This window comes from Olea europaea, unplaced genomic scaffold, assembly GCF_002742605.1.
Source record: "Olea europaea var. sylvestris unplaced genomic scaffold, O_europaea_v1 scaffold683, whole genome shotgun sequence".
NCBI classification, from domain to species: Eukaryota; Viridiplantae; Streptophyta; class Magnoliopsida; order Lamiales; family Oleaceae; genus Olea; species Olea europaea.
In genome coordinates, this window is record NW_019265217.1 from 161,803 (window position 1) to 186,924 (window position 25,122).

Genomic DNA, 25,122 nt, shown 5'->3' on the forward strand with positions numbered 1-25,122 from the left:
AGTATAATATGGCGAACAGTGTAATGTTTCCATAAACCTCAGATTAGAAACCGGTCCCCGTTTTCTTTAAAAGAATATCATGGCAAAAAGATTTGAGTGTTTTGTTTTTTCTTTTTTCTTTTTTATCAAAGCTTAATGGAGAATTTGTACTGCATCAAATACAGAATTTATGTATTATCATGGATGTGTGTTGTCAAGTTTTCATGTTACAGCTGGACTAACGACATCAAAAACTACAACAGTCTGCGAATGGTTAATGGCTTCAAGTTAGGTCTTCATCTTCAGACACGACTCAAATCAATGTAGTAAAATCAGCTTTGCGCCTTAACGTCGTGATTTATTTCATTATCCCATACAGCGTGAAATTTGAACAAACAAAAATGAAGGTTTAGATAACCAACCATACGATGTCAGCAGTGAGTTTAAAGAGCGGCATCTATAATCTGATGGAATAAGAGTCTTGATTTGACGTGTTTTTCTGCGTTGTGCAATGTCACTTCTGATGCTATTATACGAAAAATTCGTTCAAATTCCAAGATCAAAACTTGGGAAATCATCCATTTCAGTCGTATTGAAATCCTGCTTGGACTGTACAATATCAGAGATATCATCTGCAATACGACCATTTGAAGCAACAGTACCAACTTGGGAAGCTCCTTCGCAGCATCTAGCAGCAGTTACTTGGTTATCTTCACATAGCTACACCAATGAGAAAGTAGTATTAAGAGGAGACATTTCGCTTTTACTTTCTTACAGCATCAACTATTAAAGTCGTATTGCTTGTCAAAAACCAAGAAGAAAACTGCTAAAATCAAGTAGTACTATATTCAGACCTGTTGAGAGTTTCAAGAAATTACCGTGGGTTGTTGACTGGAGCAGAGACCAGGTGTTGCTGAAGGAAAAATTTTAGTTGTATTCTCTGACGGGTATAATATAATTGAAAGCTATGTAATAAAAAATCAGAAGTTGGCAGTGTATATAACAAAGGTAAAACTTGCCTTCTTGCGAAATTACTTGAGGATGGCTTTCAATTTCCAAATTTTTATTTGATGTGCTGGGTGGCATTGATCCCGTTGGTATTTGGCCCTCAATATCCAACGCCAAAGCAACCAATTCCTGAGACTCCACGGCTGAAGAAACTGATGTCGACTCAATGAAATCAGTGCCTTCTAAACTAAGGATGGAAGTTAAATGGTTTGTTGTTTCTGACCTGCCATAGATTGAGGGGGAAAAAGGGGGAAGCCGATACATGCTTAGCAGTGTGTACTATTCTCATCAGCACATGTGGGACAAAAATCTAATTACCAGTCTTGGCAACCAATACCACCACTGAATTTGGGGAATTTTGAAAGGTCTGGAACTGGCGTGGAATTCGCCAAAATTGAACACTCATAATACTGGACCAATGTTTCTAGAAAGCCCAGGACTAATTCTGATTCCATTAAAAATGAAAATGACTTGTTTGAGGTAAGGGAGGTTCGGTTATATGAGAACGCAGAAACCTGTTTTGCACATCAGGGGCACAAGGATGTTTACTTTTTAAGACTGCAGACTACGTGAATTCTGCCACAACCATTTTAGAGGATGTTTACAATCAAATGATGTAGTGGTGCCTAATAAAGCACAGCTGACATAAGAGAATCTTGAAATAAAAATATTTGCTGCACTTAAAAATATAATTTCGGAGTGTCAAGCCTAAGACAATTTTATTCTAGCAGTCTCTTATTTAGGAATGCATACCTGAGATAGGACCTGGCTGTCCTAGTTTGAGATTCTCCTCTTTTGTCATGATCTTCCACTTTTTCAGCACCAATGGGAAGGACTTCATTAACAGCTTCAGATTTAAAATTTTCAGCGCTACAATCATGAACTAAGATTGTTTTTCTGTTCAATTCCTTTAGCACGCTTCCATTGCATCCGCATGCTTGTTCTTGTAATTGGTCCTTGATATTAGAATGAACGACAACTGAAGATTTTGACTCATCGATCTCCTCCACCAATGCTCTTTTCACTGCAACAATATTCTCCTCAGACGTGGATTTCCGGAGATTGGACAAGATTTCATGGGCTGCCATTATAAAGATAAAACAAAATATTTGATCAGTCGCAGAACTGAGTAAGAGGTATACAAGAAAAACTGCTATAAATGGCCTAAAATGAAATTAAGCATCAATAGTTGGAAATAATAGACAGTGCATGAGCAATCATTTATTTATATGATCACTGATAACACAAATAGGTACCTGCAGAAGACCTTTTTTTTTTTTCTAATCCATCTACACATCAAGCAAGATGCCAAAGCGGATGACACAGTTAATGCCATGAAAGATTATATAAGGGATGGCTTTAGACACTTAATGGTGAAGAGCATTCATTCTTTTCTCGAGTGATTAGCTGAACACAAAATGAACCAAGTGATACATGTTGCAAAAAAATTAGTTGCATGTACATTAGATAAACTATTTGCTCAAGTTGACACTTCGCTTAGTTGCCTGTACGAGGGACTCAAATAACTCCACTGTTGTAATTTATGGAAACTTATATACTAGAGCAATGTGGATACACACAGACTTGGCAGGACTCCAAAAACCGCAAGATCAACTAATATACGATGCAACAACATATTATTCAGTCATCTTAAGATACAAAACCTAGAGGCTAAGTTTTGAATTCGCAATTGCTGATAAGTAACAGTTTAAGTACCCATCACTCAATCTGCAATGCACGTCTTTTGCAACTCACTTTCTCAAGAACTGACACATTGCATTGTTCTCAGACCTAAATCGAAAATATTCAAGGGAGGAGCCTTCCCACTTGTCAATATTAGTTTCTGAAGTGCTAACATCTCCATTGTCACACTACAAATTCAGTCCTCGTGATAGACAATGAAATCCCTTGACCTCATTCCAAAATTTGGAATCTAAATCTTCTGAGAATTCTAGTTGATCTGCATTCTCATAATTAAATGTGTTTATTTAGAGTTAATTTAGAAAGTTCTCAATGATTTTTTGGGCAGGTAGCTAATTAATGTAGTAAAATCAGGTCCAGCTTACGTGCATATTAATATCATATCATATCATGGAGTGATCCACATATACTCTACGCTTGAAATAGAAACAGCTACATCAACCTTGGTCTACGGTGTGCTTATAAAATGAGACCAAAATACTGATTCAAATGGGAGAAAATATCAAATAAGCATGGAACCAATGTTTGGAGTCAAGACTAATATAATAATTAGAATAAACACAAAAAATAAATTTCATAGAGAAAACAACAAAAAGGTTTCCTCTCAGAACCTTTATATTTTCTCTGGAAAAAACGATTGGACCCATATGGAAAATACATTCGTATCATAATGTTTCAGATAACATCCTACCAGCACGTCTTGGCTTATTTGCAGAGACTGTCCAACTTAATTTTGCATCATCAATCTTGGAGTTTCTATCATTTAAGACCATGCATTTCCCTGGAAAAATCTTGTTATGAGGTCTCCCTATGCATTCAACGCAAGGCATGCAGAATAAACAGGATATCAACAAAAATATCGAATAAAACAATTCAAAATACTGAGAAAGAATTCTGAACATTCAGGTTCTAATTGGTCCGTAACAGCACTTGAGTATAGAAGATTTTAAATTTTAATTGGATCTGTGTAACGATTTTATTAGAATTGCTTCTTGCAACAATTGGGAGAACTGTCAACAGAATATATTGCTGAGACTGAGACAAAGTGCCGAGTATCATTAATTACCTATATTCTGTGATATTCACATGCAAGGACAGAAAGAAAGAAGCATGGGCTTGGTAAAATAAAAAACTAAAAATTCAGGGACTTTTAAGTTACATGCTAAATATTGTTTACTATTAGAGATAACAGATTCAAATTCATTATGTAAGACGAACAAAAACCTTTAAGCCTCCTTTTGGGAAGAATTTATAAATAGATAGAAATGAGTGGTAAATAATTGTGGGTCCACTGGAATGTGTGGTTGAAAAGAAAATTTGACCATTTATAAATGATGTATGAATTTTTCCAAACAGGGGCTAAATCATGAGACATAGTAATACCAGAATTTCAACTATCATCAGAAGCTATCATTCCTCAGAGAAATATCTAGTTCAAAAGTTGATTTGTTCGAGATTTAATGTAAATTTAAGGCAGTGATTACAAATTGCCATCTGCTAAAACTTTGATTAACTGTTGATATGCATAGATCAGCAATCAGCATGGATCAAAAGATTCAAAACTCAAATGCAGGTATCATGGATGGAGAAAACGAGTGTGGAGAAGGATGATAGCAGCTTCACATATTATATGGGGTAATATGAAAGTAAATTCTCTTGGTGATTAGACGAATATGGATGTGTTTTCTGTACGTCCTGGAAAGAAATGGAATCTGGTATTATTGAAAATCTAAAAAGGATAGAAGTAACAAGTGTAAACATCTAACATGTCCAAGAAAAGATATCTTATGGATGCAGAAGGGTGATAAGATGCAATCCTTTAATAAAGGACCCAAGGATACATGTGTAACCAAATATTAAATAATTTTCTAAATTAAACTAAACTGGAACCCGAAACAATATTGAAGGGAAAAAAAAATCCTACTATATAAATAGCAGAAGGAAAATAACATGCTTCATAAAAATGAAGATAAATTAGCAAAAGGGTAGATGTACCAGCATGAAATTTCCCATTGGTAGGGTTTGCTTTGTTATAAGTTGTCTCAGTTTTAACAACAGCGTTGCAATTTATTCCTTGAAGAGCCATGTCCTTTGTCGGCTTATTGTCTTTTTGAAGCTCTCCAATGTCTACTAAATGACAGTCAAATACTAATAATTCACCAGAACTGACTATTTCATCCCTCTTCAGAAACCTGTTATCCAAAAGTCTCCTGGTTGTGTCATACAGCATGACCTGAATATGACGAGCAACAGTGCGCATTGAGTGCATGACAATGATGTAAAGATGATAATATCTCCAATGTGTTAATTACAATAATCACTAAACTAAATGACAGGTTGATAGCTTGACCAAGTTTAAAAATAAATATGCTGAGAGTCTGATATAAAACTTGAAACATTTACATTAAGATCTGTACATCTCATTGGCATTAGAGCTGACAATCCAGAAGGCCAGGATCTTTAGGTATCAGAACTATACTAAATGAAACTTGGAAACTTAATCGTTAGGTGAAAAAAGAAGAGCAGGAAAAGGGAGGGGAAACTCAATTGGCAGTGAGTTTTAAAATGAGATCAGGTTGCAGAAGTTCTATATTTCTTCAATCTCAAATCCACATTTGGCTGAAAGAGTTCAACTAAAAACAGTTAAAATCATTCTGATTCAAAGACTACATAAAGCACTAGCAACAGAGCAGAAGTAAGATTCTCAAGTGTTATAATTTCTTTTTTACTTTTCCATGTTTCTAACTATTTAAATGAGATCAAACAGCACCATCATCACGTAACTTGGTATATATTCTGGATGTCTACCCCGTCAACTATTTTGTGCACTGTCTGTCTCTCTCCCAACTCCAATCCCTCCCCCTCTTGAGACTGAAATGTCACCTTCCTTTGACTTGATACAGCTCAAAAGGAGCAAAAATTCATAACATAATCTCAGCTCCATATGTAATGTTTCATAAAAATTCTCAAAAAGCTCATCTTACATGTACTTGCTGATGTGCAAATTGAAACCTGTGTACAAAAAGTAGTGTAACACAGAAGATGCTCCCTGATGTTTCTAAAGTGTTCTTGCTTCCTATTTCACTCGTCTTCCCTTTAGTTCTTTGTTTCCCCATTTCTTGATCTTTCTTGTTTTCCAACATGATGGGAAAGACTAAAGATCTCTAAGGTAGTGTTTCTCCATTTCCATGCTAATATAATCAACCGACTACAACACCTATATATATAAGTTCGGTGGATGTGTTTTGTGAGAGAGAGAGAGAGAGAGAGAGAGAGAGCAAGGCTGGTGTCTTGTGTATATCTTGTGAACATTTCTATATAACCCCAAGAAAACCAGGAGTTTTTGGTATCAAACCTGTACTAAAATGATATTTTCTTCAACTTAATTTTCAGAGGAAAAGAAGAACAAGAAAAGGAAAGGAACTTCATTAGCATTGTGCTTTAAAATGGAAATTGGTTGCAGAGACTAAATTACTTTGATGTCAACTTCCAACATTGGTTGGAAGTATTCATCGAAAGACAGTTAAATCATTCTGATGTAGAGACTATATGTCGCAGCAAGCTTCTCAAGTATTAAATTCTTTCTATTCCCGTCTAACTGTTACAACGTCAATATTTAGAGCTTGTTTAGTATAGCTCAAAAATCAATTAAAATCAATTTTTTTACCGTTATTCCACTATTATAACCGTCATTTTTGAATTATTCTCTCACAGGTAGAATCCACTTTATCTGTAACGGTCAGAAAATCAATTATCAAAATCCCTACCAAACAAGCACTTAATTGAGATCAAGAAGCACATCTTCATATAACATCGTATTTCTCCTGGCTTTCTACCCCTTCAACTATTTTAGGCATCATATTATTGAAATCTGTCTGTCTCCCAAATCCAATCTCTTCCCCTCTTAAAACTGAAATCCAATCGCTTGAAAGGAAAACAAATCTTCGCCCCATCCTGAAGGTGTCAGAAAAAAGCTTCGAAAAGCTTATCTTACCTGTTGAATGATGTGTGATATTGAAATCTGTTTACAATCAAAGTTGACTCTTAACTCACAAGATCACAGATCACCTTCCTTTTGGAATTCCTCATACCATATTGTTACATATGAGGACTAGATTCAATGAACTGTTCCCAAATTATATAGCATTCCCAAGGGTATCCATGCATATCACTTCAAATCCAAGTGGCCCCACAAACTATTGTGAAGTCGTGATTCTCAAACAGCATATCCATAAGTGAAAAAACGTTTTCTACTCTTTACACTCCATGGACAGATGGCATTCGGTTATTGGATAAAATAATGTCACTAGAGTTGTGGTTTTTCTCTTATCATTTATGGACCATTGATCCACATCTATGGTTGAGATTTAGTCTCATATAATTAATGCAAAGGGAGACTTTAAGGGTTGGTGAGAAGAAGTCAGCCGGCACTTTTTCTTTTCATTTGGCAGAAATTGTCCCTTCAAGTTTCTCTCTCTCTCTCTCGTTCCTTCATGTTTCTGCTTCTTCTTTTCTCTTTTGAATTGAAGAACCAGTGAAGATTATTGTAATAATCTTGTTGTTATCTGATGATGATAGAACTATGGTACAGAGTTTTAGGCCTTGATTGTGGCTGGGAAATCTGTAGTGTGTTCTTGGGAAGGTTTTGTCTAGTCTTGTGGCTAGGTTTTCGAGTTATTGAGAGATCCTTGTGGATCGATGATCATATAGTGGGTATGATGTGATTTCTTCAACTGGTTGTACACTCTCTTGAAGGTTTCTTGCTAGTGACGGGCTTACCTCTGAGCCCCCCAGATTAGGCCATTTCAGGCTGAACTGGGTGAAAATTTCTGTGTTCGATTTTCTGTTCCTGCTTTATTTTACTGTTTTACGATTGTTTGTTGGTGTTGGGTCGATAATCCTAACAAATCTGGTATCAGAGCTCGGTTTTCGAGGCATCTGCGTGACATACCTTGCCCTGAGGATATTTTAGTGGGTTGAGAAAAAGGTTAAACGGTCGAACATATTTTTTTTTCGGATCAGCAGATTTTTTTTTCGGATATTTCTTGAGATTTTAATTTCTGTCCAGATCTTAAAGATCTGCACAGATATTTAGGAAACTAATTTTTCTATTTAAGTGCGAAGGTTAAGAACAAAAATTAGTCAGCCCCTGACCGGCTCCATTTTTGGCAAGTGATAGGGTGATCTCTGAAACTCTTGTGATTGCACTGTTGTTCAACGGTGCTGTGGGTGAGATCTAAATAATAAAAGAGCCCGTATAATTTTGGTGCACAAAATTGCATGTTTATTGCTCTGTGGATTAATTACTGAAATTGTACATTGTGCATTGATAATTGATCTGACAATAGGAGCATGTTTTAGGAATTATACAAAGTTCTTTATATTTGTTGAGTAATTCCTTGTATTCCAACACATTGATTGCTTGTGTACATTGTTTTCAGTTATGCAAGTTAGGATAATTGTTTTTCATTCTGTAATCTGCATTCCTTAAATCAGTTAGGAAGTTTCTTGGTTTTGTTTTTTGTAATCATATATTGAGGTGTCTGTTATGGCTTCCAGTAGTAGCCACCCCTTTTCAGAACCTATGATGGGTTCGAAAGTCGAACTATCACAATTCGATGGAAAGGGGGATTACTCGATTTGGAAGCAAAAAATGAGGGCCATATTGGTCCAACAGAGGGTTGCTAAAGCCCTGGACGACCCTGACAAATATTCTGATGAACTTAAAGCCAGACCAGATGAGATTCTTGAAATGAATGAAATAACTTATAGTTCGATTATCCTGCACTTATCTGATAATATTGTAAGACAAGTAGAAGAATCCAAAACTGCTAGAGATCTTTGGACAGCCTTAGATAACTTGTTCTTAACCAAGACTTTACCAAATAAAATTTATCTCCTGGAAAAACTGTTTAGCTTTAAAATGGATGATCGAAAAGACCTGGAAACCAATTTGAGTGATTTTAGCATACTGGTGAAGAGTCTTGCTCATAATGATAAAAAATTTGAAGATGAGGATCTTGCAGTAATCCTTCTAAACTCTTTACCTGATTCTCTTAAGGATATCAAAAATGCTATAAAATACTCAAGAGATGCATTAACACAATCAATCGTGACAAATGCCCTAAGATCTAGGGAACTGGAAGTCAAGAAAGAATCTAAACTAAACTCAAGAGAAGAGAGTTTATTTGTGAGAGGAAGACAAGAAAAGAGGGAAAGTAATTCCCAGAACAAAAGATTCAAGTCCAAATCCAGAACCAGATCTAAATCAAGAGACAAAAGCAATAAAAAATGCTATCACTGTGGGAAACTTGGACATTTTAAAAGAGACTGTTATGAGCTAAAGAAGAAGCTAAAAGAATCCAGCAACATTGAGTTAAATAATGCTGCTGTGAGTTCTGAACTTGACAGTCTTCTTGTAATGACTGTGACAAATGAAGAAACAGATACTAATTGGATTCTGTATGTACATTTCATATGTGCCCAAACAAATCTTGGTTTCATAACTACAAGGAGATAGAACACAGAAAAGTATATATGGGTGATAACAATTCACAAAATGTATTGGGAATTGGGGACATTTCAATCAAAATGTATGATGGAAGTGTTAGACTGATTAAAAATGTGAGATATGTCCTAAAGCTAAAAAGAAACCTCATTTCATTGGGGATTCTTGAAGATGAGGGACATACATTTAAATCTGAAAATAACACTTTGAAAATCTTGAAAGGATCTCTTGTAGTCATGAAAGGGCCTAAAAGGAATGGGCTATATTACTTAATGGGAAAAGCTGTTAATTCCCAGGACTCAAATTCTTTAACTATAACTGAGTGCAAATCTGAATTGTGGCATTGTAGAATGGGTCATATTGGAAATAAGGGCTTAAAGTATCTTAATGACCAGAAATTGTTTGGGAAAGATAAAGTCGAACCCCTTAACTTTTGTGAAACATGTGTGTTAGGGAAGTCTCATAGAGTGAGTTTTGAGACTGGGTCACACACAACAAATAGACCTTTGGACTATGTCCATGCGGATTTATGGGGGCCAGAAAATCACCCAACCTCTGGTGGAAATAAATGTTTTTTTTCTATAATTGATGATTATTCTAGAAAGGTCTGGACCTACCCTTTGAAATCCAAAAATGAAACTTTTCAAAAATTCAGATTGTGGTTAAAGATGGTTGAGAACCAATTGGACAAGAAATTAAAAACCTTAAGGACAGATAATGGGTTGGAATTTTGCAATGCTGAATTTGATAATTTTTGCAAGCAAAAAGGAATTATTAGACATAGAACTGTTAAGCATACTCCCCAACAAAATGGGGTTGCTGAGAGAATGAATAAAACCCTTATGAATAAGGTAAGATGTATGCAGATCAGTTCTGGGCTTGCAAAAGGATTTTGGGCAGAGGCTTTATGCACTGCTGCCTACCTCATAAATAGGTCCCCTTGTAGTTCTGTAGAATTTAAAACTCCACAGGAACTATGGACTGGAAAACCACCAAATCTGTCACACTTAAGAGTTTTTGGTTGTGCTGCATATGCACATCAAGTTGAGGGAAAATTAGACCCGAGGGCTACCAAGTGTGTTATGCTTGGATACCCTGAAGGGGTTAAAGGGTACAGGTTATGGGTACTTGGTATTAAATGAATAAAAATCATTAATAGCAGAAATGTGGTGTTTAATGAAACTGAGATGCCATGTTTGAAGAGTAATATGGATAAATCAGATCTGGCTGAAAAGGGTACTTCCCAAAGTGAGGTGAAGTTGGCAAAATTAAATAACAGCAGATCTGATGTAACTGAATCAGAACCTGTACAGGTCATTGAAAGTATAGAAAATACTGATGAAGGTGAAGTTGATCCACCCCAAACTGGAACTGAAACAGAATCTGAAACAATGGCATCTAACTACCCAGAAAATGAACCTAGTACCAAAGATTATCAATTGGTTAGAGATAGGGACAGGAGACAGATTAAACCTAACCTTAGGTATGAAATGAATAATCTGACCGAATTTGCCTTCATCTCTGGTGAAAACTTAGAACATTCTGAACCCTTTTCTTATGAAGAAGCAATGAATAGTTCTAAGTCAAAAGAATGGAAAGAAGCAATGAAAGAAAAAATGAAATCCCTTCTTGAAAATAAAACCTGGAAACTTGTAAAGAAGCCAAAGAACCAAAGAGTGGTTCAGTGTAAGTGGATCTTTAAGTTGAAGGAAGGTATTTCTGAATCTGATCCTTTGAGGTATAAGGCAAGGCTTGTAGCTAAAGGGTTCACTCAAAGGGAGGGAGTTGATTACAATGAAATTTTTTCACCTGTAATCAAATATAAAACCATAAGACTCATTTTGGCTCTAGTTGTTCAATTTGATTGGGAATTAGAACAATTAGATGTGAAAACTGCCTTTTTACATGGGGAATTGGAAGAGGACATTTATATGTGTCAACCTCAAGGTTTCGAAGAAAGGGGAAAATCTGATTTTGTTTGTAAATTGCAAAAATCACTGTATGGACTGAAACAAAGTCCAAGACAGTGGTATATAAGGTTTGACACATATGTTTTGAAAATTGGTTTTAGAAGGAGTAAATATGATCACTATTTATACTATAATAATTCTAAAACCGAGTCTAAAACGTATCTACTACTCTACGTAGATGATATGCTTCTTGCCAGCCCCAGTAAAGCTGAAATAATGAGGCATTAAGATCCGAATTTGATATGAAAGACTTAGGAAATACCAAGAAAATTTTAGGGATGGTGATAAATCGAAATAGGCAAGAAAACATGCTAACCATATCACAAGAACCCTACCTGCACAAAGTTATAACGAAGTTTGGTATGAAAGAAGCTAAGTCCGTCAATGTTCCCCTTGCTGCCCATATGAATCTCTCATCAGCCCAGTGTCCAAAAACTGAATCTGAAATTAAAGATATGACAAATATCCCATATGCCAATGCAATTGGATCTGTTATGTTTTCCATGATTACAACACGACCAGATCTTGCATATTCAATCAGTTTTTTAAGTAGGTTTATGGCAAACCCTGGAAAACCACATTGGGCTGGGTTAAAGTGGCTACTTAGATACATAGTTGGGACCCTAAATGTAGGATTGGTGTTCAAAAAGGGATCGGAACCATTAACTCTTAAAGGATATGTGGATTCCGATTTCGCTGGAGATAAAGATCAAAGAAAGTCTACAACTGCCTTCTTTTTTACACTTGGTGATAATTGTATTACGTGGAAGTCTCAACTTCAATCGATTGTAACTTTGTCTAGCACTGAAGCTGAATATGTGGCAATTACTGAATGTGTAAAAGAATGCATGTGGCTTAAAGGGATCCTAACTGAACTGAATTTTCTAAATACTCCACTTGTGATATTAACTGATAGTCAAAGTGCTTTACTTTTAAGCAAAAATCCTGTCTATCATGAAAGGTCAAAACACATTGAGGTGAAGTATCATTTCATAAGAGAAAAACTCTCATCTGGTGAAATGGCTCTTGAGAAAATTCATACTGATTTTAATCCTGCTGATATGGGGATTAAAGTACTGACTGTTAATAAATTCAGATCTTGTTTATCATTGCTTAATATTGATACAGGTTGATTTTTTGTGCAGGTACTTGGGCGATGATGTAGGGTACGGTTCTGTCACTAGCATTATAGCAACAAGAGAGGAAGTGCGCGGTTTGAGAACCAAGGTGAAGATTTGTGAAGTCGTGATTATCAAACAGCACATCCATAAGTGAAAAAACGTTTTCTACTCTTTATACTCCATGGACAGATGGCATTCGGTTATTGGATAAAATAATGTCACTAGAGTTGTGGTTTTTCTCTTATCATGTATGGACCATTGATCCACATCTATGGTTGAGATTTAGTCTCATATAATTAATGCAAAGGGAGATTTTAAGGGTTGGTGAGAAGAAGTCAGCCGGCACTTTTTCTTTTCATTTGGCAGAAATTGTCCCTTCAAGTTTCTCTCTCTCTCTCTCTCTCTCTTTCCTTCATGTTTCTGCTTCTTCTTTTCTCTTTTGAATTGAAGAACCAATGAAGATTATTGTAATAATCTTGTTGTTATCTGATGATGATAGAACTATGGTACAGAGTTTTAGGCCTTGATTGTGGCTGGTAAATCTGTAGTGTGTTCTTGGGAAGGTTTTGTCTAGTCTTGTGGCTAGGTTTTCGAGTTATTGAGAGATCCTTGTGGATCGATGATCATATAGTGGGTATGATGTGGTTTCTTCAACTGGTTGTATACTCTCTTGAAGATTTCTTGCTAGTGACGGGCTTACCTCTGAGCCCCCCCAGATTAGGCCATTTCAGGCTGAGCTGGGTGAAAATTTCTGTGTTCGATTTTCTGTTCTTGCTTTATTTTACTGTTTTACGATTGTTTGTTGGTGTTGGGTCGATAATCCTAACAACTATTAAAATTTTGAAATGGAAAATTAGCATTGGAGGAAATTATACTTAGAAATGCAAGAAGAGTGAGCTTTTAAAAGAACAAATACCACCTTTAAGCATGAGTAAAGGTAAAGACATCATTGAGTTTGCGTTTTCAATGAAGCCAGCATTTGATTACACATTAAGCCCTTATTTGATCCCTATTATTTTCAAAATATATTTTTCTCTCTCTTCTTTTCAACCACACATTCTTCAATAAAATAATATCACACGCAAATTCAAAAATTTTCCTTATTTTTTAACCACACATTATTCATCATTCTACTATTCCAAGATGCATTCTTACAATAAAATGTGGCTCTAATAGGCTTTAAGAATACAGTGCCAGGTTATTGTTCTTTATTGCTCCTTTAAAATCTGAGAGTAGCCATTTCATAATTGACTAAATAGTACATAAACAGACTGTATAAATGAGTTGCAAGAAAAATATTCTGTTGGAATGTACCTGCCTCCCTTGTGTTCCATGAACTACAAGCTTTAAAAATCCATCATGAAATTTCTTTGCCTTTTGATGAATTTGTGTAGTGTACAAGACCTCCCACTCTATGTCGAAAATTAGGAACGGGACATTGTTAGCCCTTGTTTGGTTCCCATTATTATCAAAATATATTTTTCTCTCTCTTATTATCAACCACACATTCTTCAATAAAATAATATTACATGCAAACCCAAAACTTTTTCTAATTTTTTAACCACACATTCTCTATCAAAATACTATTTCAAAATGCATTTTTAAGGGGAAAAAAAGATTGGGGCTCAAACAAACTATTAAGCCCCTGTTTGGACCCAGTCTCTTTCTCATTCTTTTTCTCTCTCTTATTTTCAACCACACAACCTTCCATAAAATAATATTACACGCAAATAAAAAACTTTTCATTCTTTTCTAATTACACATTTTTCAAAAAAACATTATTCCAAACATTAAAATTTGAAAAGAATGGGAGCCAAACGGGGCCTAAATCTTCTGAAAGGAATGTCAGACTGAAGTTCATGACATTATAACGATATGAAGTGTACAAAACATTATAGGAAAAACATCTGGAAAGAAGGATTCATTGTAATATAATTAGACGCGTGATTCATTCCACAACTAACCTGTTATGCCGGATTTCATCGAATCTGAACAACTAGGTGAGAAACAATACTTGTTTGTTTCCCTCTTCTTGTAATCTGAAATGTCAGATATCTCATAAATAATCCGTCAGACCATGCAGAATTTGCACTGTCAGCATTTAGCCTTTCTTCTTTAAGGATAACATATAGCAAGATGTGATAGGATTAAAGGAAGATGATAACTCATATATGTAAATCCTTTTATGCAAACAAGAAGCAGTATTCAAAATGAGGATCTTAGCTGCTGGTTGTTGCCAACGGCACCACCACAACACCGAGCCATCAAGAATTTATATGTGGTTTTGCCAGTGACCGAATGTGTGGAAGAAAATGGTTACTCACTTTAAAAAAAAAAAGCATAATGGAAGTGGTTGAACAAACCTATCTCATAAATAATCCGTCAGACCATGCAGAATTTGCACTGTCAGCATTTAGCCTTTCTTCTTTAAGGATAACATATAGCAAGATGTGATAGGATTAAAGGAAGATGATAACTCATATATGTAAATCCTTTTATGCAAACAAGAAGCAGTATTCAAAATGAGGATCTTAGCTGCTGGTTGTTGCCAACGGCACCACCACAACACCGAGCCATCAAGAATTTATATGTGGTTTTGCCAGTGACCGAATGTGTGGAAGAAAATGGTTACTCACTTTAAAAAAAAAAAGCATAATGGAAGTGGTTGAACAAACCTCTAATAATCTTTTGTGATGGGCTTAAATTAGTCACTCTAGCTTTCTTCTTCGCACAGGTAGTCTTCATATCTTCAAAAGGACACATGTAATGATTAGACATTGAATGATAATGTGCATAACAAGTATTGGTTCAACTTATTAAACAATCAAGTGGAAAATAAATACCAACAGAATTGGAGTTGTGTCCAAATTTATTGTTGTGTAATGATCCCAACTTCTCCAAAACCTTCTCATCTTTTCTTTGAAAACTTAAACCAGAAACAGGTTTATGATCTCCATATAGATCACCAATGTCAACAAGATGGGACGCAAATGCCAGAGTTTCACCAGATTCAATAACATCATCTTTGTTCACAAACCTACTTTCCAAAAGCTTCTCACATTCATCATAGAGCATGACCTGGTGATGATTAAATAAATTACTATAAAAGCATAAATGAAAATACAAATTGAGACACAACCGATATCAATATTATTCAGACAATACAATCGAAGGTTCAATTTATTCGGGATATGATTTAACAAAAAAAAAAAAAAAAAAAAAAAAATGCATAATGAACTAGATAGACATATAATTGGAAAAGCTGGAAAAGCTTATATCAGACCTGAAGTATAATCAAAAAGGTAAAATTGCACCCATCTCCAAAATCTTATCAAAAGAACGTGTATTCACCCAAATTGCAAAGTTTTGATAACTGAACAAAACATTGCAACTTATTTCACGTACATTCTCATAGTTACAGAGAGGAACTCATAATTGTACGCATTACAGTTTACAATTAAAAATAATAGTAAGACACTATCCTCCATCAATTTTTCACTCAATTTCAACAACTATTCAGCTTAATCAAAAGTGTAAATCATGAAAATACAGAAATTAGCAACTCATCTGATCTAATTAAAGTATAATTACACGAAATTATATTATTCTAAACGGATAAAAAACCATTCACCTAAAAAAATACATGTATACACTTTTATGGATGGAAAAGAATAAAACAGAAAGAAAAGGACCTTGCGGGCAGAGGAGTGCAGTTCTAAGAAGCCGTCTTGATACACTTTCCGCTTTTGCTTGACGTGCTTTGTGTACGTCACGCTCCACCGCTTCCTATCCTCCATCAAAAATTACACATCATTTGAATCGCCAATTTGTAAATCTAAACTCCGGCGGAGAAGCCGAAAGAAAGAGGGAGGCGAGTCTGCTTTGAATTCTAGCGGGGGGGGGGAAATTATATGCAGTAGAAATTGCTCCAAAGGTCACTGAAATTATGTCCACGTCTTTGATTGGCCACTAAAGTTTAAAATGTCGGATTTTGATCATTAAACTTAGATTCATGTCTTCAATTGCTCGTTGAAGTTTAAGGTGTCAAGTTTTGGACATTGAACTTTGAAAAATATTGTACAGTATTCACTGTAAACTAGATTTTTTCAAAATTCAACAGTTATACTAATTCTTTTCTATTATAATAGATTAGTATTAGAAAGTGATCCCAGTTTAATGAATCCTTAATTATAATAGATTAGTATTAGAAAGTGATCCCAGTTTAATGAATCCTTTCTTTCGTGATGAATTGTTGGCACTAATCCCTGGTGTGCATCTAGTACGACTTGAACTTACGAAGTCGCAAATTATGAGTTGGGCACTTTAACCATTTAGCCATGAATGCCTAGTTGGAATCAATTATGCGTATTGTGCCGATTCTTTTGAGTAATATTTCTGAAGATGCCCTTCTTAACACCATTTTTGGGAGCCGTCGAATACACCAGCTATGCCTAACATGTGAAATGGGTGCATAAAAATGTTTGTGTCGATAATCACTAAAATATCATTGTCATAATTTTGCCTCATATATCAATTTTAATTAAAATTATCAATAGTCACAATTGACAATCATCCACAACTGCTCGTTGGTGACTGAATCATCATGAATAATTCTCGATAAAATCACTGACAACATTACCGTCAATAATCGTTGACGACGGTACGTCGTATTAAGTCACCAATCATCGTACAATCGGCTATCACCGATGAAATTTCTGTCAATGATTATTTGAGCAAGCAACAAAAACATCCATTTCCTTAAACCATCGATGAAAAGTTTTCTGTAGCATTCTTTTCAAGTTGCTTTGAAAACATGCAAAGGAAAAATGAAGATGAAATTAGACACAGAAACTGCAATTCGAGTCTGCGAAATGGCCTACTCCGTCAAACTTCTAAAACATTGCCATTTTGATTCTCAGTGTTGGATCTTTTTGTATTTCCTGCAGATGCTTTTTCTACCAAGCCCACCTCAGATTTGGCCTTCCTTTCAGTCATCATTCTTTGGGTTGATTTGTAGAAGGTGGCATATAGAATTAATTGAGCCAAACCAAGTAGTGAACCCATCCCATTAGGTGCCTTGATCATCACAAAATTCCAATTAGATTGATAAGAATGGAATTTTTAATTATTTAAAGACGATAATAAAAGGCGAAAGATCGAGAATAATTACGGCGATGAAGGGATCAAAACGAATGAGGGCATAACTAGTCCAACTAATGCCATTGAGAAAGGAGAAAAGGGAAAGAAAAAATGGCATAAACTCTACACTTCTTGTGGTGATCACCAGTTTCTGCAGCATACACAATAATTCATCATACTGATTTATATTTATAAGTAAATAGATTGTCAAATATAAATGTAATTTATCTAAACACAAACGATTTCAGATCTGCTGTCCAAAATTTGCTATCCACTCAATGAATGATTAATACACTTCGTGATTAAAATTAGATGACAGCTTAACGTAAAATGACGTATCAATCATTCATTGGTGGACGGTGAATTGGACAACAAATTTTGGACGGGGATCTTTCGAAAGTGTAGCAAACTCACCATTACTGCTAACGGTGAAGCGTACATCATAATGTTACCCACCATGCATATGCTCCCAACAATGGCCGAGCGGAGTTTTATCGAATGGACCAAAGTTAGGACGAGGAGGGCCAAAACCGCCATGAACAGGCATTCCGCTGCCACTATTAACAGCAACCTCAGCCTCTTCTTTCTGTCTGAGTATATAAGAAAGAGTAACAAATATATAACCTCAATTACAAACCCTGAACCATTTATGGTCACCACTAGTGTGCTATGTGGGTGCACCATTGGCAGTCCGTACAGAACCCATAGCCCACAATTCACAAAGGTGGCTAGGTATGGCACTGGTGAGTACTGTTCCACTGATTTTTTCTTCCATATTCGATAAAATGTTGGCCTGAAATATAAAACAAAATAATTTTAAATTTAATCATTTTGATATTACTAAAATCAACCAATTATATTTTAAAAAGAAATAGGAAATGAAACTCACGCAGGTGACAAAAACAATATGAGTGCAATGATGTTTCCTGAAAATAAACAAATCAAATTTACATTAGTTTGAAAGGTATAAGATAAAAAAGTCATTTTCAACTTTTTCACTTGAAAAGAACCTCAAAATTCAAGAAATTCTTCAATAAGTCGGTTCAAAAGAATGACCATACTTGATAGATTCAATTAAATAAATCTATCGTTTAATGTCGTACGGACGATACCGTCAACATTTTGACATTTTTACAAAATTTATAGAGAAATTTTTATGATAAAAGTATATTTTGTCCCTTCAATATTTTCTCATCTCCCTCGCGAAAACCATAGCTCCGCCACTGCCCCAACCCAACCACCACCAAAACTCAAACTCCATATGTAAATAAGCATATATACACCGGAAAGAGCACAGTTGAACGTGAAACCAAGAACTGACCTATAATCCCAACAGCAGTACGAGCATCTTCATTAGAGAACATGGCTAGCAACAGAAGAAAAGAAAGAGTGAAAATCCTTATAAAAAAGAAGAAATATGCATCTGTATGTGAAAGACAAATGTTGTATATATAGGCCAGGGACGAAGAGGTGGAGTTTGGCTTTTGTAAATACATATGATGTCACCTGCTTGACATGCAGCTTCTTAAGAGAGAAAAACACATGGAAACATCAAAATTCAGACATAAATGTGGCACTTTATTCAAGATTCTTACAGTTTTAGCTGTAATGCAAAAAACCTTAAATTTGAAACTGATTTTTGCATGGCGTTTCTGGTTTAGAAATATAATTCTTTTGGTGAAAAACTATTAATTTTATTTGGCGATTACTGTATTTGCACCGAATTCAGGACCGAAATTAAGTTATCCTTATCCGTAGAACTATAGTAGATTTGCATGCATTGCAGTTATGGGAGAAGGTGTTCTGAATTTTGACATCTGTATGCGCAGATTCACTAAGCACTCGTCTATGTTTAATAATAAAATAATATTATGTAGCCCCTCGTAGGGTAGCCGAGTTGGTGGAGTAAATGAACGCGGAAACCTTTGGTCACGAATTCGATTCCCCCTACCAACACTTTCTCGATCGAACTTGTCACACAGGGCTTGTCTAGTGCAATTTACCTAACTGGCGTGATTTGCAGGCTATTTCATCAGCCCGAGAATTTATCCAGTGCACACTTAAAGGGTAGCGGCTGCAGGTTCTCCTATCATAAAATAATAATAATAATAATAATAATAATAATAATAATAATAATAATAATAATAATAATAATGTTATGTATCGAGATTATAGATGATCATTGATCGTATTTAAAATAACGTATCAGTTAATGTCATTTAAATATTTTATCATTGCTCTCAATAATTTTCTTAATTATTGATTGCGAACATTATCAATCTAGGTGATAGTGACTTCACGATTCATTGTTCAATGATTAATTGAATTACTCGTTTATGTAACGGTGAAATTATTACTACATTGTCAAATGAAACAGTAGTCTCACAACACATTGAATTGATACTTAACACCAGTAGAACTAAACAACATTATTTCTTAATTTATTCAAGAAAATGAACATGTTTCAGATTTTGCATTTTTTATTTATTTATTTATTTTTTTGGATTGCAGACATCATCATGTCATTAATTTATTCAAGAAAATAAGCAGGTAACCGTTGCATTTATTTTTAGAGTTTTGCATTGAATTTTACTCAGATCTAACTTCATGTTAATAAAATATATTAAAAAAAAAACTTTATTTTGAGGAATACTTTACCTACGTGTAAATAATGGAGATAATCGTGTGATTGGAAACAGGTTTCTCATGGTAATAGCATGTAATTCGATCATGCATTTGGTATTTAGGACTATAAGATTAACAACGTTATACTTGCTTATTTTTAATACGGTAAATACTTATTATAATAACAAAAACGAAGTTGTGTTGATTAGATGAACACAAAGTTCTTGAAAAGATTTTATTCTTTAATACTTTTAAATATCGTAATACATCACATGTTACCTAAACAATGGCAGACGACGTCAATATCAAATCAAAATGTAAAATATATGTTCCTCTGATTATGTGTTTCTATGCATCTGATATATACACTGAAAAAGATTTATTATATATGTTAGTCACTAAGATGTTTTGAATTGATGATTAAAGTGATAAAAAGGAATTGGTGAAGACCCTTATTCTATATTTGTTCTAAGAACATGTCCCATGAATGTAATGAATCACAAGCCTAGTGGTGCAAAGGACAAGAGTGAAATTATCTCACGCCTTACTGACAGTCGCAGTGTGAGGGTTCGATTTCTGAAACATGAATTAGATTCCTTGTAGGCACAGTGTACAAACAACTCTTATTTCCTGGATTTTTTGGGCACATCCCGCGACTTACCTCCCTCACAAAGCTCTAGGGAAGAAACGGTGGAGGCCCTCAAGATTGGGATTTGATGATTCCAAATCTAGTTAGAACCGAACTCGACGACTTGACCCCGACCTTATCATCCTCAAAAAACACCAAAACAAGGTTGGGCATTTAAGGTCAGGTATGTGTGTGTCGACTCGTCAATCTTCATATGTGACCTGTGAAAGCACTAATTCTACCTTGAACACAATCCCTATCTTGTTAGACTCCTTCTTTGACTCAGACAATGATTTGAATACTTGAGGTGAAACACCAACTCCTTTTCCTACGAGGAGAAGGATTGTGGCAGAATAAGTCCTCCTAGGACTCCACCGCTAACACCTATAAATACACAACCTGTGCTCATTCCAAAGGTACGTTCTTCATTATTATCCTCAGTTTATAACCTCATGCATGAAATTCCCTGTCTGACGTAAGCATCGGAGGGGCGACGAGCACACACCTCGTTGCTTTTGTTTCAGATACTGGAAGGCGCAGTTCGTGTTCCATCCTAGTCATCAAGCTCAAGATTTTCAGGTGATATTTTTTGGTAGCATCATTGGCGCCGTCTGTGGGAAATTCGCTACCAAAAGCCATGGTCAATACACGTTCAGGTCTTCCTCCAGCAAGCTTATCAGTCCCGGATAACCCTCCACCTCCTGAGGAACACCATACTCCTCAAGAAGAGTCGTCGAAGATGCCAACACCTCCTCAAGCTGTTGTTTCCGCCAGAGCTTTTGAGGAACTTCGCCAGCAGGTGGTTGCATTGACCCAACTGCTAAGTCAGAGAAATTCGCATCCATCTCACACCCCAACACCTGAAGGTGGCTTTATGGCAGATGCTCGGACTCGAGTTCATCATCATGCAGCCCATGATGACGGTGGGGTTGGAACCTCAGGGATACCACAAGTTGCATCAGGTTCAAGGTCCGTTACAATAGACTCCGTCGAACTTGCAAGAATTATTCAAGAAGGGATAGCAGCGGGTATGCAACAAAATACTCGGGCAGCAACAGGGTTCACCTCCAATACACCATTCACTCCAGAAGTCCTCTCGTACCCCCTTCCCGATAGGTTCAAGTATCCTCGGATAAAGGAGTACGACGGGACAACCGACCCCATCAATCATTTCAATGTATACACGGATATCATGAACTTACAGGTTGCACCAGAGGCGGTAATGTGCAAGGCATTCCCCCAAACCCTCACAAATGTGGCTAGAGATTGGTTTTCCACATTGGAACCGAACTCCATCACCTCCTTCTTAGATTTGGCTAATAAGTTCTCCGCTTTCTTTGCGAGCAGCAAAAGAATCAGAAAGACACCCGCATTGCTCATGCAGATGCGTTAAGGACCCAACGAAACACTGCGCAGTTTCATGACCAAGTTCAATAAAGAAAGGCTTTAGATCCCCGATCTACATATCACAGCTGCAGTCTCAGCTCTGACTTACGCCATTAAGTGCGAAGCATTCAAAATGTCCTTGTCTAAAATCCCGCCGAAGTCAGTAACCGAGCTACTCACACGGGCTGAGAAATACATCAATATGGAAGAAACCATGGCCCCAAAAAGGGAAGTTACCTCATCAGGGAGGTTGGATCAGAAAAGGCCACATGAGTCCAGCTTAAGATAAGAGACACCTAGGGTCAAACCAAGTAAGGATCCACCTTCAACGGCTTTTACCTACCTGAACACTTCGAGGTCCAACATCCTGATGGAAATCAAGGACTCTAGGGAACTGAAATGGCCTCCCCGATTGCGGTCTCCCCCCGATACTCGTGACAAGAGCAAATACTGTGATTTCCATAGAGATCACGACCATACCACAGAAGATTGTCTGGCCTTAAAGCGGGAAATCGAAGCTCTTATAAGAAGAGGATTTCTGAGCTCTTACATTAACAATGACAAACGCCCGAGGAATAACCAGAATGGGGGAAAAGGCCCAGAGGATCGGGGAAACAAGCAACCAACTGCAGGCACTATCAATATCATTGTCGGAGGAACAGCCTCGGGAGGAGACTCTAGCAGTGGGCGAAAACAGTATGCCAGACAGCCACCAATCATCTCAAGACCAGATCTTGGTCGTACAGAGGACATCAGTTTTGGAATGGATGACTTGGAAGGCATAGCATTCCCCCATGATGATGCCCTTGTCATATCGGCCATCATCACCAACTTTGAAGTCAAGAGAATTCTGGTAGATAATGGAAGTGCAACAAACGTACTGTCTCACGAAGCTTTTGTTCAAATGGGGATCTCGTCAGAACAACTAAAGCTAGTGAAAACACCCCTGCAAGGGTTTGGAGGAGGGGTCATCACCCCAGAAGGTATCGTCGGGTTACCCTTAACATTGGGAGCCGAAGGTAAGCAGGTAACGCAGATCACTACCTTTGAAGTCGTCCGTACTCCGATGGCTTACAACGCCATATTGGGAAGACCAATGCTCAACAGAATTCGAGCTATTGTCTCAACTTTTCACCTGGCTATGAAATTCCCTACTCCTAATGGCATCGGGGTAGTCCGGGGCAACCAAACGGTGGCCCGACAGTGTTATGTGATCAGCGTTCGAAAAATCAAAAATGACGTCATGCAAGTTACAGAGCTCGAGCTCAAGCACGAAAATTACGGAAGGCTGGCTCCAGTAGAAGGATTGGAGGAGGTCGAGATCGAGCCCGGAAGAAAAGTGACAGTTGGTCGGGGGTTAGATGCAGAGATCATGGCTGAACTTTTAAGCTGTCTCTCCCGAAACATTGATGTATTCACTTGGAATGTTGAGGACATGCCTGGAATTGATCCAGATGTTGCAGTACATAGACTTAACGTGAACCCGGAAGCAAGGCCTGTGAAGCAAAGGAAGAGGCAGTTTGCACCGGAAAGACGAGAAGTCATAAAAGAGGAGATTACCAAACTCCTTAATGCACAGTTCGTTCGAGAGGTACAATATCCTGAATGGCTTGCCAATGTGGTTCTTGTCAAGAAAGCTAATGGAAAGTGACGAGTTTGCATTGACTTCACAGATCTGAATAAAGCATGCCCCAAAGACAGTTATCCCCTGCCCAGAATTGACAATCTCGTAGATAGCACGTCAGGTCATATGCTGTACAACTTCTTGGATGCTTTCTCGGGGTATCACCAAATTCTCATGGCAGAAGAAGATCAAGAGAAGACCTCATTCATGGCAGATTCAGCCATCTACTGCTACAGGGTCATGCCCTTTGGTCTGAAGAATGCTGAAGCAACATATCAAAGGTTAGTGAACAAGATCTTCGCCAAGCTAATTGGGAAAACAGTCGAAGCGTATGTGGATGATATGGTGGTCAAGAGCAAACAGTCGAGTAGCCATGTTTCTGATCTAGAGGAAGTGTTTGCTATGTTACGGAGGTACAACGTGAAGCTCAACCCGGCAAAATGTGCATTTGGGGTGGCATTTGGAAAATTCCTGGGTTTTATGATCACGCACAGAGGAATAGAGGCAAATCCCGATAAAATCCAAGCTCTGATAAGTATGGAGGCCCCTAAATGCAAAAGGGACATTCAGAAGTTGACAGGTCACATAGCAGCACTAAACAGGTTTGTTTCCCGGGCAGCTGATAGGTGCTCCCCTCTTTCAAACTATTTAGGGGAAATAAAGGGTTCGACTGGAACGAGGAATGCAACTTAGCTTTTCAGGAGCTTAAACAGACATTATCAACGCCTCCAGTCCTTACTAAACCCGAACTCGGTGACACGCTGCTATTATACTTGGCAGTTTCTCAGAATGCAGTAAGCGGTGTCTTAGTAAAGGAAAAAGGAAGAGTTCAGCAACCTATCTACTATGTAAATAAAGTGCTCCTCGATGCAGAAACACGATACACACTTGCGGAACAGCTCGCCCTTGCTTTAGTAGTGGCTGCTAGAAAATTACGGCCATACTTCTAGTCACATCCAATTGTTGTGCTCACCAACCAACCTCTCAGACATATACTTCAGAAGCCGGACGTCTCAGGAAGACTGCTGAAATGGGCAATTGAACATGGCGAATTTGATATAGAATTCAAGCCACGGCCTGCAATCAAGGCCCAAGCTTTGGCCGACTTCATAGCAGAGCTCACTCCGAGATCCTCAGAAACACCGGCCGGGAACCCGAACTCGACCTCAGGAATATGGGAAATTTTTGTTGACGGAGCATCCAATAGCTCGGGCTCGGGGGCCGGCATTATTATCACAAGTCCATACAAGTTTACAGAGATACAATGCGCTCTCAGATTTGAATTCCAGGCTACCAATAACGAAGCAGAGTACGAAGCCGTTGTTATTGCCCTAGAACTAGCGAAAAATCTTGAGTGCGAGCACGTCAAAGTTTTCAGTGACTCATAGCTAGTGGTCGCGCAAATCGAGGGGTCTTTCGAAAGAAAGGATGAA

General features: G+C 37.0%; 2 protein-coding genes and 1 long non-coding RNA gene across 4 annotated transcripts; 1 reads left to right on the forward strand and 2 right to left on the reverse strand.

Moving 5' to 3' along the window:
* Window positions 1-301: 301 nt before the first annotated feature.
* On the reverse strand, window positions 302-16,181 carry LOC111390471. Of its 2 annotated transcripts, none has more exons than XM_023015519.1 (11): window positions 15,980-16,181; window positions 15,131-15,365; window positions 14,963-15,034; window positions 14,252-14,326; window positions 13,602-13,699; window positions 4,684-4,921; window positions 3,380-3,496; window positions 1,741-2,068; window positions 999-1,210; window positions 858-892; window positions 302-699 (listed from the first exon to the last, which is right to left on the reverse strand). In XM_023015519.1, exons 1-11 carry the CDS (start codon window positions 16,082-16,084, stop codon window positions 526-528), a joined length of 1,689 nt encoding a protein of 562 aa, XP_022871287.1. In that variant the 5' UTR covers window positions 16,085-16,181; the 3' UTR covers window positions 302-525. The 2 variants fall into 2 exon arrangements, with proteins under 2 accessions (XP_022871287.1, XP_022871288.1); XM_023015520.1 differs by having other exon boundaries at window positions 3,380-3,469; window positions 15,980-16,180.
* On the forward strand, window positions 6,917-13,035 carry LOC111390472. Its single transcript, XR_002701924.1, has 2 exons — window positions 6,917-7,917; window positions 12,312-13,035. It is a non-coding gene; the product is annotated as an uncharacterized LOC111390472 (long non-coding RNA).
* Window positions 16,182-16,930: 749 nt separating the features above from the next.
* On the reverse strand, window positions 16,931-18,838 carry LOC111390486 (bidirectional sugar transporter SWEET7). Its single transcript, XM_023015534.1, has 5 exons — window positions 18,748-18,838; window positions 18,316-18,352; window positions 17,841-18,219; window positions 17,458-17,577; window positions 16,931-17,363 (listed from the first exon to the last, which is right to left on the reverse strand). The coding sequence occupies exons 1-5, from the start codon at window positions 18,788-18,790 to the stop codon at window positions 17,172-17,174; spliced, it is 771 nt and encodes a 256-aa protein (XP_022871302.1). The 5' UTR covers window positions 18,791-18,838; the 3' UTR covers window positions 16,931-17,171.
* Window positions 18,839-25,122: the final 6,284 nt, after the last annotated feature.